Genomic DNA, 15678 nt, shown 5'->3' with positions numbered 1-15678 from the left:
ACAATCAACACAAAAATATACATAAAAATTACATGTACAAACGTTAACAAAATGAAAAAGAACAAATTCTGAATTCGCACCATATATAGTTATAAAATTCAAATATAAACGAAATATAAGCAAAAGACATACTAGTATTTCATAAATAATATTTTCACAGACTAAAACACCTTAAAATTTGCATAAAAGCAAGTCAAATGTCAGTAAAATACAAAAAATATCACAGATGGTTTCATATTTAATAAAATGTTAAACTAATCAACAGACTCATCAGCAAATCAATCAAAATCCAACTTTGAAAGACCACGCCCATTTTTGTAAACCTCGAACACAACGTTTGCCAAGTCAATTCTTCCGACAGTTTTCAATGATGAAATAAGGAAATCAACCATGGCGGCCCTTGCGGCTTTCCCCCTCCATTCACAAAGAACCCGGAAGTTGGTTCGTAATATATCCCCATCGCATTCATCCTTAGCGTTCGCCGTCCAACTTTCACTCACGCCTAACTGTACACCGAGCATGCGCCCGTCTCTCTCCGAGAGAACACGTGAAAGGTTCATAATGCTGTCATGTGACAACATCTTCCTCGCAGCTGAAAATTTGATATATCAAAATGATCATTAATTTTTGTGAATTATTTAGGTGAAAACAAGGTCGATAATTATTACTAGATAGTTCTGTGTTTTTAAAATAAAAAAAAAGACAAACCTTCTTCTTTCTGCTTCATTTGTTCCCTAAGGTTGTTGCTTTCGTTGTTTTTGTTGAATGTTTTTGCAGTTATTTCGTCTGAAAACAAAAATCACAATTTTTTTATTGCATGAAAAATTCACAACAGCCCTCAACAAATTGGTTTGAATTCTTAAGGATAATTTCATTATTCTGAATTTTCACGAAAAGAATTATTTTTCAGAACACAATTTAAAGAAAAACAATACAGTTTTTTAATTTTTATCATAACATATGAACCTGTAGGTAGCTCGGACAAATCCCGAACGGGAATATTAACACTATGGAATGGATGTGCACAATCCTCTTCATAAAATGCAAAAGCTGCGTACGGTATCTTCTCTTGGTCTCTATGAACTTCCATCGGAATATTCACGTGATTATCTGCACCAATCAAATACGTGATCTTAAACGCATCCGGTGGATCCGCCAACCGCAGTTTAACTTGTCCATCTACTTTCAAAATCAAGGTCTGTTTTTGCCGCAAGGTGATGTCCTTAGACCTGCTTTGTTTAACCTCGATCAGCCCGGCTTTCTCCTTGTTTTCGACATCATCTCGGATCATGTTTTTATCGATGCATTCGATCCAAACAAAGAAGGAGCCTTCCTCTTTGTTCCTCTGTGAATCGTCAATGAATGTACAGATGTTACAGAGCTGAACTAGTCCAAAGATCAACTGGAACTCTTTCTTTACAGTGTCTCTCATGTTAAGGAAGATTTTTCTGATTCTTGCTACGGCTATCCTATGATAGAGGAAAACGAAATATATATTTAGTCGACTTTTTTTGTTCATTTCCAAACAAAATTATTATAGTGGAAAACGCTGTATTTATATATGGCTTGCAAAATTAAAATGTGCCTGCAGTACTAATATCTCTGTCAAATAAAAGAATTTTTTGAGGTGAAAATAAATTTAAAACAATATTTATATATTTTAAGCTCATTGACAGCACCAATGACCTTGAATTATTTTCAGCAAATGTGTTAGAAAAACCAAATTGTAGTGTGGCTACTACTGTCACAGTAACCGTATTTACAACTGTAACTTACCCCCAGACACCCTTTGTTTCTACTAGAAATAAGTTTCTGTCTTTTTTAAGACGACATTGCGATTTGTCCAGTACTTGTACTTTTCCCTCCTTAAACCTGTAGAGATGAAAGCACAAAAAACACTGAACATTAGATTTTCAAAAATAGGTGTAATACTCTTATCACATTTTTAAGACAAAGTATCCGGGTTCAAATTTCAACACTTAAGCTCGACAGATCTAGAGTTTGACAAAACTGCAAATACCTGATGACAACAAGTTGTGAATCCTGGTCTTCTTCGTCGTCCATGGAAACCTGGACGCTGATGTTTTTGGTGTCATCACACTCTCCGTCCATCCGAATTTCCACAGCATCAGAAACAGCCATGATTCCCCGCACCGAATCCGGGCACTGTTCCTTAAGATTCGCCACCTCCCTTGCATCGTAAGGAATGACCTTGTATAAAAAAGACGAAACTAATTACCTTAAAATGACCTTGTAGAATCAAATTCAAGATAACTGCCGTATGGATTAATAAATAACATTATTTTACTACACATATATCATTATTTATGTAAAACTAAAATCTATTACCTTTATTTTTATTTGCTTTGTTTCAGCAACTAATCCAGCAGAAAAAATGACCTTGACATCCGGGTTAACCTCGCTCGTAAAGGTCGTTTCTTCGGGTGACACTTCACAGGTCTCCGAGAGGATCTCAACGTAGGCAGTGAATGCTTCCAAACATTTGGTCTTAAAGGAAAGATGAGCGCTACTCTCATCAGATTCCTGCAAAACAGAATGTTAATCTCGAGTTAACACTCTTCATAAAGCACAGACTTTGCAAACTTGATTTAATTCTCATTAAGAGGTGGATTTTATTGGCCATTTTAAACATTTTCAATCTTCTCGAGAAGAATAATACGGTACAGAAATAAAGGGGAAAATTCAAATTTGCTAGTCCCCATTTGTTGCCAAAAAGTAACATATTCATTGGAAAGTGCGGAAATGTCCAAATTTAATTAAAATGTTTTTAATTTCAAACAGTTTAAAATATACCTCATTCACGGTCTCCACCTCTTTCCATTCGTCATCCTGTTTTGCGATAACTTTAATAGTCTTGTTCTTAGTGCTGGACAAAGGAACGTAGGTGAAATCGATCTCCACTTCCGCCGACGTCCGTAACGGTCCATTCCTGACGACGTAGACGTCAGAAACAAGCACCTGGTCGGAGGTCAAGGGAATCTCGTCCAACCATGTGTCGCGATCTCTCATTGGACAAGAGCCAAGGGAACAGTTAGCAACCTCAGTGTAAACATCCGGTTTGTAGTAAATTGTTGCGTCACTTCCGTTTGGATCGTCAATACAGACTGTTACTCTAAAAATAATAACCATAATCGTCTAACAAGTTTATCTTTTAAAAAAGATTGGTGAGCTAGCGTTGTAGCAATCATAAAACACAGAAGCAGATTTCTAAAACATTGGTTTAAATTTCTGAATCGATTAATTAACAATAGGAAGGCACAGTGGTGTACTGGAATTGTGCTGGAGTGGGGTCTCAATTTAAAATAATTACTGTGAATCTAGAGTGGGCTACACATCGGCAATGGCATAGCTCATTGGCTGTGCCTTAATCATTATGTAACTACTGTAATTTCAATTTCGAGGTGAAATTTTTCAGGAACCATTGGTACTGTTTTGTAGCAATCGTATATTCTTGGGCCTTTCAGGAAAGCTCGGAAAACATATCCGAAGTTGTCTTCCGAGCTTGAAGGAATTTAAGATAAAGCTAGCTACATCTTATTTATTTAAATTTTGAAATAACTTTGCGTTATAAGACCAAAGCTACTGTTACTTTTTGACATTAACCATAAAACACAAAACTTCACTTGAAGATGATAGAACGAAATTCAAATGGTACAGTTTATCTACAGTAGTACAGTATTCCCAGAATCTCCTACTATGGAGTCGAGCATGTGTATTCCAGTGAAAAGGACTAACGTAGCTGCTAGCGCTCGAGAGCGCTAGCAATAATGTAGACAGTGTCACTATAACAGATCAATTGCAATGTATGACTAAAAAAAGTTCTAAATAGCTGACTTACTTTCCATTTTCACAAATCTTGTCTACGACACCTGTGTAAACATTGGCCAATTTGTTGATAGCCTGCTGATCATTCTTGCAGCTGTCAATGAAATGAACAGCATTTATTGTAAAAAATTAATGTTAAAAACCAGGTTATGGTGTCCTACTGGGGACACAAAATTCTATCATTTTGAGCACACATATCTAACCTTTCGTCTGTTTCTCCACCTTCAGTGTTTTGTTCATTTTTCTCAATCACATATCTAAAAAAAAAAAATTAAAAAAAATCAAATACCATTCAATAAGTAAATGCATGTATATATTTTCAACATATATTTTCTAATGGATCTTTTTATAAACATAACATTAAATTGCATAACTTAAACTTTATAATATCTCATCTTAACCATGCCGTTTATTAAAAAATTGGATGTCTCACTTAATGACATTTCAAAACGTCTAAAGTAGGGATGTCAACGAGTACCCGGTTAACCGGCTACTCGATCGAACGTCCGAATATCGAATACTAAAATCGGTACCCGGTTACTCGGATGTATAATTTTTAATATTTCTAAGTTTATTTAATAATGCATTAAAACATCGGTATTAAAACTTAAAATGTCCATTGCACTTGTATATACAGTAATTAGGATTTTCTACGCCTCTAAATATGCTAAATGACCGTTATAGCCTGTGGCAATTATGTCAGCTATGTCAGCGAAGTAAACTTATCCTATACGGGGGGAACGACAAACATGTTAAATCACATTCGTCTTAAACATAATGAGGAATTTGACAGGCCAGAAACTCCAGAAAAACAACCGACTTTATGGAATTTTGTCAATTCTCCAAGAAACCGCAAATTCTCGGGAAAAGAGACAGATGATATTACACGTGCGATTGTTGATATGGTTGTGTTTGATTACATGCCGTTACAAATGGTCGAAGGCAAAGGCTTTAAAATACTGATGTCCATCGTCGCACCAAGCTACAACATACCGTCCCGTAATACTATAAAATCTAGGATTGAAACTCCCATTAGATCATGTGGTTTTAGTTCTACAAAAGTGACCATGGTTTTACAGTTATCAATGTACTTGTTCATATTTATTTACACTTTTACCGAGTACCCGGGTACTCGATCGGAAAAACGTCTGAGTAACCGAGTACTAAAAATTGGCCGATTTGACTTCCCTAGTCTAAAGATAAATAAAACTAGCATATAGTCTGAAATACTTTTTCACTTGATAAACTAGTTATTAACAACAAAGGAATATAGTACTTAATCAGCACATTGACTCAGTTCTTACTGGTTGCTGAGCTCCATTTGCAGGGCATCCAGCTGAGTCAGCAGATTATTGAGGCTAGCTGTGACGTCAGTGCTCTCCTTGACTGGTTCAGGGTCCTTCTTTTCTTGCTCTGTCTCTTTGGTTCCTTCCTCTTCCTTGCTTCTATCACAATAAATTGTTACGTATAATAATATTACAGTAACTTTTATTAGTGTACATGTATTACCGGTATATCAATTAATGATAAATGCGATACATGGTTTCTTTTATTCCTTTATTTTATGTTTCACATGGCAAGTATGCAGATTTTTCAATTAAGACAAGCAAAAAAAGACCCTTTAAAAACTGAAGCATGTTTATGTAATTTTAGATGCTAGTTGGTGACAATTCATAGCAATTGCTTTTTTCCGTTGATAAAGTCATGTCATCAATTGCTCTAAAATTGTTTCTTAATTTTAATCTAATCTGAATAAGGATTCTTAATCAAAGATTTGTAGACTTTAGCTTTGAGAGAGAGAGAGAGAGAGAGAGAGAGAGAGAGAGAGAGGTCATCTTTACTCTGTGGTAGGTTTATCCTTAGGCTGTAGGACGTTCTTGGCCACGTGATGTACACTGAACAGTAACCACATCGTCATGTCCAGTAGGCTGTCCTCAGACACCTTCAGTGATCTGGTTGGTATCGAAACATACATGCATAGTTTTAGTATCAACAGATATTACAGTTGCCCATTCGACAAATTAGAGTCAAACGCTTCATCGGGTATTGTAGACCATGTTATTTACAGTTAACACAGATGCTTTTTTAACAACTTATAAAAAGTAAATGGTTAAATAATTTAAGGTGCATTGAGACTCTGGTAAGAAAGGTAACTCTCATGAGAGTGAAATACTTCATAAAAATAATTAATAGATAGTACAAGACCACTGTCGTCAATTTTTTTTAATGATAAGAACAATTTCAAAGAATTGGAAGATACAATCAGAGAACACTTTCCAAAAGATTTTGATTTCTTGGATATTTTAAGACAACAATAATCCGCGTAAAAACACCTGACAAATTGATAAGTAAAACACACACACACACACACACACACACACATATATATATATATATAATAAAAGAAAAAAAGCAACACTAACTGCAAAACATAAGCGCTTTCATTGTTAAAAATCTTCAGACGTCTGAAGATTTTTAACAATGAAAGCGCTTATGTTTTGCAGTTAGTGTTGCTTTTTTTCTTTTATTATATTTTTACCGGACACTGAGAAAATACTTTTGTGATTTGGATATATATATATATATATATATATATATATATATATATATATATATATATATATATATATATATATATATATATATATTTGTAGATATAAGTAACTCACGTTTTGATGGCGGCTTGTATTAATCGACTCAACGTGTCTGCTGCGTTGTTCATTTCTTGTGTCGCCTTTTCTTTAACGTCACTTCCGCAACTACAAGGTATTATTTTCTAATATTAAGCAGATATTTATTAATGAGGTTGTTATAATTATTGTGCTGCCGCCAGATTAGCAATATTATATAATAACGTTCAGTGTACATAGCTGCTCATGAAAAACGTGTAAAGGTTTTCTTTCAAATTTTCTGCACTTATTGTTACTAAACACAGAGAGATGCTAGTATCCCTTGCTTATCACCAAAAAGAATTGTTACTAAACACAGAGAGATGCTAGTATCCCGAGCTTATCACCAAAAAGAATTGCTTCGCTTTGTATACCTAAGTAATAAGCGGCTTACTTTTCTGGTAAGGGGTGCTCCGTTAAATTAACAGTCATGGCAGTAAATTTGACGCAAGCAGAACATGTATTCGATATTTTCTTGGCAAGCTGTTCAAATTCACTCTGGTTTTCCCAATACCTGCAGAAATATCATTGTGAAATATGTATACACTCAATTACATGTATATTCATGTTCATGTACCATTACAGAGTAATCACCGAGACTCTCTCTCTCTCTCTCTCTCTCTCTCTCTCTCTCTCTCTCTCTCTCTTATACCCTATACAGTGGTTTCATCAATATTTGTTGTATCCCACTTCTCATGGATTTCGTTGTTAAATTTTCATTGCAGTGCAATTTCTATTAACATACTAATACATAGAGTATTGCTTAGATGACTGTTCACAAATTTACTTATCCTAGAAACTGAAATTACCTTCAAATTCACAAAAATTGATGTCCAGGAGTATTGATGAATCCACAGTATTTCAATTAAGCCTCGTTATAAATACGATACCGAATCGCGATTATTTTGCGATTGGTAGAAGTTTGTCCCTTTGCTATGACTGTGTTTTACAGTACTGTAACAAGACTTACTGCTCTACTAGCGGTATCATCAGATCTACAGTCGCTGAGGCACAGCTGGACCACAGCTCCAGTATGTCCAGTACTGTCTTGTTGTAGTACCTGTAAAAACAGATACGATTTAGAACCATTTAACAAGAGCTTGGACTTTGGATAGTTGTGTCAAACAGCAATGTGACGTAGGCCTGTCTATTTCATTGCTGGCCACTCAGTCATGGCTCTTTGAAATCAACAAGATTCGTCTGGTGTTTGAGCTAAAACTACGCAATCGGTACATACTTCGCTTGAAACCGCGTCATTTTTAACTTGTTTTGACGCAAGAAATAGATAGCTACGCCCTACTGAAAGTCCAAGGTCTTGTTAAAATGGTTCTAAGTCATCTAAATGCTACACTTGATGTCAATTCATTTCCCCTCTTTTAGATATTTTTAACAAATTGAAGAATTTTTACGTATTGTTTCTTAAGGAACGACTTTCCTGCATGGTTTTATTACAAGTAATTCAAAGATACTGGTTTTTTTTTTTTTTTTTTTGGAAATATTCTTTAAAGTCAAAGTTTATTATTTTACTTTTTGACCACTTCCTCCTCGTCATAAATGTTGGAGATGTATTCCTTGTGATCTTGGGCCATGACGTTTATGGTTGTACACAGTTCGTCGTACACCGCTGATAATTTATCCGCCTCTGCAGCATCCAAACTGAAAACACAACAATATTTTGTTATTGAAACAATTTATTCTCGATGATGAAGATGTTTTGAGTCAACAAACCTGACTTCTGACACTTCACCTTTTTTAATGAATTTGACCTTTTATTAACATGGGCGGATGACCTTGACCTCGTTTTCATCAACAGTCATACAAAAAGGCGGACAAATTACCGACCTACAGACATCTTCAGAAGACATAACACAATTTATCTAATAACTTTATGCTGAGAGGTTCAAGTTTTATAAATGTTTCATAGAGTTGTCATTTAAGGTCAGAAGACACTTTCCTCGACAAAGAAGGTGTTGCAAAACAGTGGGACTATTCCCGAACGTGGAAAGGACCTTTAAATATCCGTATCGCTTTGGAGCCACATCTAAATATAGAAACATTACGTAGACGACTATATTTACATAGCGAGTATGTTCCGTACGGAGGCAAAATAAACAAACATTTTACGCGCATTTCTATCGAACACGACAGCCACCAAATACAGTTAGAAAGTTACCGTATACATGTTTTCTGTATTCGAATGTTAACATGTCTCAATTTGATATCTACTGACCAGCGTGTTTAAAATATTATTCTTGAGATACATGAATAAATCTTATTCTGGCTCTTCAAAACCGTCAGAGCTGTAATTATAACCATCCTATGTTTCTATAGTATCTAAATAAACGCTAAGTCTAGTAAAAAAGTACAGATTTTTCCGTACATATTTTCAGTAACCTATTGCTTCGTCACCGATTCAAACTTTCTAAAATGATTGTGTTTGCTTTTAACAACCTGTACATGTGTCTTTGAAATTAGCTTACCCATTTATTTCATAAAAAGGGTGAAAAATCAACTCTCTACATTGATGCATACTAAGTACATTGTTTTAAAATCTCTTGTTTAGAAGAAAATGTTTATCAAGTTCATAACGGAGACTTCACACAGTAATGTTGTGTGACGGTCAGACCGGTTCGAATACCGGCGCAAGATAGCTCAGTTGGTAGAGCACCTGACTAGAGATTCAGGGGGCCCGGGTTCGAATCCCGGTCTGGTCCGTCATTATTTCTCCCATCTCGTAACAGTTGAAAAAAAAGCAGGCATGCAAACTATTACATTACAAGAGTATAAATAACTTTATTCAGACATTCTTAAATTATGTAAAAACATTACCTTTCCATGCGATTAAAAGAATTAAAAAAAAATCCAACTTTTTCGGGATTCGAACCCAATCAAAAATACAAGACACGGTTACAGTCTATTCTATCTGCGTTACCACTCGACTAATCTAGGCAGGAAATATTATGGGGAAATTTTATACATCGTTTATAGATTTTAAAGGTATTAATGATTTTTTCCAAAAGTCAGATTTAAGGTCAGACGACACGTTCCTCAATTTTAGATAACTTTTTCCAGGAATTAGTTAATGGTTTACTACTACTTTACTACTACTTAACTACTAGCTTTCTTGCAAAAAATTAGGGTACCTTACCAGGCATTTCTGCAAAATACTTGAGTATGCAATTTCCTATATAATCTTCTTGAAAATACACTTGAATTGCTGATATAAAAATAAATACATGTACAGCACAGCGAATTTCACTATATAAGAATTATATCTCCGCCGGGGCGAGGTTTTGAACTCACGACCTCTAGAACCTATACACTTCTGGTAGTGTGCGGCCACGGTTCTAACCACTCGACCATCTAGACAAGTAACCAAATCCAAGTCAATTTTGAACATTTTTAAAGTAATTATAAAATTAATATTTTTTATAAGAACTCTTTATTACGAGGAGATAGAAAAAAAGATTCTCGAGGAACGTGTCATCTGACCTTAATAAAAATATGCCTCCTTGAAACAAAAATCGGAAATGGCAGTTTTCAAGAAATTGTCTTATTCTAAACGTTAAGATTAAATTAATTTTGTTTCAAGGAGGCATTTTTCACAATGACGAGGATTCCCCTTTTATATAGCGGGAATTCTGCCACATTTGTCTGTGTAACCATTTTCAAATTTATTTCAAGTTAATACAAACTTTCGAAATAAAATTCTACACTGCTTTATTTACAACGTTGCATGGAAAATTTATTTTACATCGAATTCTCTAACTTTGTTTTGTCTATTTTATCTGCAACTCCATTAGGAAAAATTAGCATAGGAACTGCAACACCTTCTTTTTACATCTCTTCGTACATTAAAAATTGGTTTCAAAAATCATGTGGTTAATATGTACCTTTCTGTGCTCTTCTACGATTGGAGATAAATTTGTAAAATTAATTAGATTATATAGGAAATTGCATACTCTTGTATCTTGCACAAATGCCAGGTAAGGTACCCTAAATTTTTGCAAGAAATCTTGTCAGAGTAGACGTAGATCAATAACAAATTCATGGAAAAAGTTATATAAAATTGAGAAAGTTAACATTTCGTCCATCCTTAACGGTTTGAGATTTGAACGATTTTATGGATTAGATTTAATGTTGTCCAATCATCAGAAAGGTTCGATAACTCTCAACCTTTTATATTAAAAAATGCTGCACATGTATAATGGTCTAGTAATACAGTATCTCTCACGTAATGATAAATGATAACCATTTGTTGACAGCTGATCAATGTTTTAAAACAAAAATCATCCTAGAAACGTTCATGCATGAATTATAAGAGATCGAACACACCTCAAATCACTGTTCTAAAATTTTTAAGCTATTCACTTTTCATATATTTTTTTAAATAACATATCAATTGTGAACACTTGCTATAAGTGTGTTAAACATGTTTAAATAGATTCCATATACTGACCTAGATAAGTGAGATATTTTCCCCTTCAGCTTTGTGCACACTCTCAGGCAACTGGGCAGACCCACATCCTCTGTCTGGCGCCATCTTTGTCTGGAGAGATAAAAAAATCGTTCACATAACTATCACATTTTTAAGAAAGAGAGTTTTTTTTTTAAATAAGAAGATATTATATAAACAGTGCCTGTTTGGGATTGTAACACCACGAGAAAACCATTGTCAACCGACCCAAACAGGCACTATTTATTTTAATTATACTGAATGTCTTAATTTTTAAGAAAACTTTACTGCTTTTATATAGGAATAACGTGAATTCTACAGCGAACCGTACGCGCATAATTTTCGCGCATGTAACAATTTGTATTGTTATACTTTCATGTTAAATACTGAAATCTGATTGGTTTAGACGCAGTTCATAATCTTTTCTATAACCCTCAGCGTTAGCAACGCACTAAGCAACGGGTAACATTACGCGTCGGTTGACAATGGTTTTCTCGGGGTTTCAATTTCAACTGTTACCCTCCCAAACAGGCACTATTTATATAATGTTGTAAATTTTGTAAGTTTTTCCGATGATATAAGATTTTCTTCCACATTTTTATATCATAAAATAAGAATAGTTTATTAAAATGTGTTTGCGTCTTTCACAGGAGGACACTGGGATTTATTGGTATATTGTATTTGTTTATAATGATAAGAAGACTGATTTAATGTGCTATATACATACCTTTTTTAATATGTTTATGAAAATGTTTTTATAAGATTTACATGTACCTGGAAATAATCTGTATGTGAGCGCCTAAACATTTCATCGTAGATTTTTATTTTGAAAATATATTCGTATTCATTATATGGATTAATATGTATTTATTTTCAAAATCATAAAAAAAAATCAATCAATATTAAATATTTGGCTAGCATCTTTGATATGCCTGTAAGGGCTTCGTGAATATAAATTCTCGCCAGAAATAGTTCTCGCGAAAAGTAACTATCTCGAGATTTTCATACCTTACCTGTGAGTTAATGAAGAGTCGGATATGGATGCCCTGATTCTCTCGATGTCTTCTCTGAGAATTATTAATGGGTCATCTTTCTCGTCTGTTTGTCTATCAAGAAAGACAATTCGCTGTATACTGTTATTCGTTTAAGTCGTAACTTCATCAAAGATCAATTAGTAGAAAGGAAAGAAACTGTTTAAATCCGTCGGATTTGGATTAAAACAACGATAAGAGGTTTGTATCAAAGTCGACCGAATGAGTATTGAACCATTCAATAACAATATCAACTTTTAACATAGAGGATAATCCTTTCACTGGCAAAGTTTCAGTTTATCGCTTTTATTGTGTTTACTTATTATTGTATTAAAATCGACCTGTTTAACACCTTAAGACCAAAAAATAATAATAATAATAATAATGATCAAACGAAACCAAAATTATAAAATGAGTATTATAACAATTAAAAAAGATAAAACAAAAATAAATAAACAGCAAAAATTAAAGATGATTTAAAATAAAACAGGACGAAAAATACTGTTTGGCTTGCTTTTACGGCGAAGCGACTAAAATGATACCTTAAAGGTATCGTAATAAAATTGCTGTTATAATTGACTGGTGAAAAATAATACTTTATTTTGTCAAAATTATCAATTTTTTTGTAGTGAACTTTCTATGAATATATATTATCTTTTTATTATATGAATATATTCTATGAATATATATTGTCTTTTTTAAAAGCTGCTAACCTTTGACCTCTTTTTGTCATATTTCCTTCCTGTTTTCTAGCTTTCCTTTCCCTCTCCTTTTTTCAAGTGCTGTTAAAAACAAAAAATAAATTATTAATATTATCTATGAAATAGTTCAAATCCTAATATTTGTAACAAAGAAACACACCAATCTTTTCTTTAGAATCAAGTACATGTAAATATTATAACATATAGATGTAGTTATTAAACCTTAAATAGACCTTTTATTTTCCGTTTAACGTTTAACTTATTTCGAGAACGGCAAATTGAATTTTGTATGTTTTGAACGAAATTGAGAAATAAGAAATGAATATATGTGAGTATCTAACAATAACTATAATAACGCTGGTCATATATAGATGTTTAGAACCATTTTAACAGGGCCTTGGACTTTGGGTAGTTGAGTCAAACGGCAATGTGACGTTAGCTTTTCTGTTTCATCGTAGGCCCCTCAGCCATGGCTCTTTAAAATCAACAAGATTTGTGTGGATTTTGAGCCAAGACTACACAGGCAAAAGTGGCTCGCATGAATCTCATATGAAATTCGCATGAAGTTCATGCAAATTCTTCGCATGAGAAAGAGACGAAAAGTAACACGCATGAATTTCATGCGAAAACTTCATGCGATTTTGACATAATTTTCATGCGAATATCATATGATAAAAATTTCGCACGATGTTCATGCGAAAATGTATATCTTATGTTTCACTGTTGTTTCATGCGAATATCATGCAAATATCATGCAATTTTCATGCAATTTTCATACAAAATACTATGCAGCTTTTAAATTCAATAATCTTGAAATCTTGATCTCTTTTTATCTAAATTTGAGAATATAATCTGTTATATTTTGAAAAGAAAACTGAAGTCTTAATTAATTTGCTATATATAGAATTAAGATTAACAGAAAACAATGACAATAATCTTCTTATGAAAATCTTCTTTATTTAGATAAGAACATAATTCAAATTTCTTCTTCTTCGGATCCACTTCTCGAAAAGGCTTGTTAGTTCATCAATCTACAAGAAAATATACATAATGCAGTGTTCATGAAATTTTCCTATTGCTGAATGGCATACTGGTATCTATTTTGAATGTGAATTATTAATATTGGAAGATAAAAACAAAATTAATTGATATATGACATGCAGTTGGTAACATGATAAATGCTCGTTAAAGCAGATTTGATCAAATACAATAAATTTATGTTTGTCATATCCGAATACTACGATTCTCACTTTATCACTCTGATCCATGTCCTTATTGTTATTTTAAGCTTTCAGTTTGTGAGTTTATTACATAAGCCAAATCGCTCACCTGAGCATCAATAGCCATAACTTATCAAATCTTTATGCTGCCAAATACAAAACATTTGGACAACTTTGAAGAGTACTGTACATTTTGTTTAAGAGGATTTTCAAATTTTTCCTCACATAATCATCAAGCCGCTTTTGTTGTTTCAATCTTTTAGGAAAATATTTCTAAATGTCAAAAACAATATTACTTATTAGGTTTGTTACTGACTGTTTAAAGAAATTTGTGGGGTCGGTAAAGTCCATAGAAGGCGAGGCGGAGCCGAGCCTTCTATGGACTTTACCGACCCCACACATTTCTTTAAACAGTCAGTAACAAACCTGATAAGTGTTTTGTTTTGTCGAGGACCTAAAGTTTGATATGTAAACAAACGTTTGTGTAGAAAATCAGTTCAAATAACGTTACGTCCGCCATGTTGCGCTATAAATTTTGACGCTTGCCTTTTAAAAAAATTTGTAAGGCAGCCACGTGACGCGTTTCATCCAATGACGTCGCAACATTCTAGTCCGAGGCAAAACAATTTCTATTGTGGCCCAACCCTAGGAACCATTACATGTATATGAACAAATTTGAATCTACAATACCTCAAAATGCTTTCATACAAGTTTCAGCTATTCCGACCAAAGGCTTTTAAGATTTTTTTTAAAAATAACAACGCATTCTAATTTCACTAAAAGAAGGTGTGACTTTTCATTGTTAAATTAACAAACTGGAATTCCCCTTCACCTAATTATGTTTTGTGTCAAGTTTGATTAAAATTGGCTCAACTGTTCTAGAGAAGGAGAAAATGTCAAAATTTTACAGAGGGATGTAGACTGTCCAGGGACAGAATTAAGACAGACAATAGTGATCAACACATAAACTTTTCACTCAAGCCTGTTGTCTGAATCTCTTAAATGAGCTTCAATGTTAAACATTGATCCAAATTATCATACAATTCTTAAAAAGTAGAGGTATTACTTACCACTGCATCCATGAATTCTTCCGGAATGTTGTTGGTTGTCATGCTTTTAAAATCTTTTCCAAAGAGTCTTACACTTAAAGTTCTCTGCAAATATTATTGTTGTATAATTATTAAATGATTTCATTCCTGTTTGATCTCATAAATATCTAGATATAATTAAGTATATAAGTTATACAGCTATTGCAATCTTGATATTCATTTATAGATTTCTTATTTAATATTTTTCACATCTCCTATACAAATTCTTAACAAAACTACATGTACATGTAAGTTGTTGTGCTTACTCAATTACGAACCTGCTATTAATGGCAGAAAGACACTCTGGAAAAATATGGAAGGATCTTTTCTTCTCTTCTTTTGACTTTTGGAAGAAAACAAGCTATGTAATGAACAATTTTCAGGCTTTGGATTGGCTCGAGTAGGCCTATAGAATCTCAGTATATTTAGTACTTTGATTTATCCTCACCTTTTATACAGCCAACAGGCATGTCATCATGTTCACACCTCCATCCAAATAGTACCAACTCCATATCCGTGTAGGGATGTTTTGTCTTTACATGTTACTATACAATATACGAGGAAATTCGGGTTGACAGAGGTTCTGTCAATTTTCTCCGAAGAGCTTCGGATAAATTTCTATCTAGTATCTATTGTGTATTTCTTAAACAAGAATGAATGAACACGG

At 33.6% G+C, this 15678-nt stretch overlaps 1 protein-coding gene and 1 long non-coding RNA gene across 5 annotated transcripts in view; both read right to left on the bottom strand.

The window, feature by feature from the left end:
• Positions 1-225: 225 nt before the first annotated feature.
• LOC105317104 (uncharacterized) overlaps positions 226-15678 on the bottom strand; it is a 125265-nt gene continuing 109812 nt past the window's right edge. For 2 of the 4 annotated variants that reach the window (XM_066073794.1, XM_066073797.1), the window contains 15 exons: positions 8043-8171; positions 7486-7575; positions 6910-7029; positions 6516-6605; positions 5688-5798; positions 5151-5291; positions 4050-4103; positions 3860-3940; positions 2815-3133; positions 2350-2544; positions 2021-2211; positions 1777-1872; positions 967-1469; positions 709-786; positions 226-592 (listed from right to left, as the gene is read on the bottom strand). In XM_066073794.1, the coding sequence (XP_065929866.1) occupies positions 279-592; positions 709-786; positions 967-1469; positions 1777-1872; positions 2021-2211; positions 2350-2544; positions 2815-3133; positions 3860-3940; positions 4050-4103; positions 5151-5291; positions 5688-5798; positions 6516-6605; positions 6910-7029; positions 7486-7575; positions 8043-8171 (2512 nt within the window). In that variant the 3' untranslated portion in view covers positions 226-278. Of the gene's footprint in view, positions 593-708; positions 787-966; positions 1470-1776; positions 1873-2020; positions 2212-2349; positions 2545-2814; positions 3134-3859; positions 3941-4049; positions 4104-5150; positions 5292-5687; positions 5799-6515; positions 6606-6909; positions 7030-7485; positions 7576-8042; positions 8172-10974; positions 11065-11984; positions 12078-12715; positions 12785-15678 lie in introns of all 4 variants that reach the window. The other 2 variants (XM_066073796.1, XM_066073795.1) reach the window with 2 other exon arrangements.
• Positions 13639-15545, bottom strand: LOC136272312 (uncharacterized). Its single transcript, XR_010710292.1, has 4 exons — positions 15460-15545; positions 15290-15354; positions 14994-15077; positions 13639-13734 (listed from the first exon to the last, which is right to left on the bottom strand). It is a non-coding gene; the product is annotated as an uncharacterized lncRNA (long non-coding RNA).

Source organism: Magallana gigas, chromosome 10 (genome assembly GCF_963853765.1).
Source record: "Magallana gigas chromosome 10, xbMagGiga1.1, whole genome shotgun sequence".
Lineage (NCBI taxonomy): Eukaryota > Metazoa > Mollusca > Bivalvia > Ostreida > Ostreidae > Magallana > Magallana gigas.
Note: the sequence above shows the minus strand (reverse complement) of the source record. Positions and strands in the feature narration are given on the sequence as shown.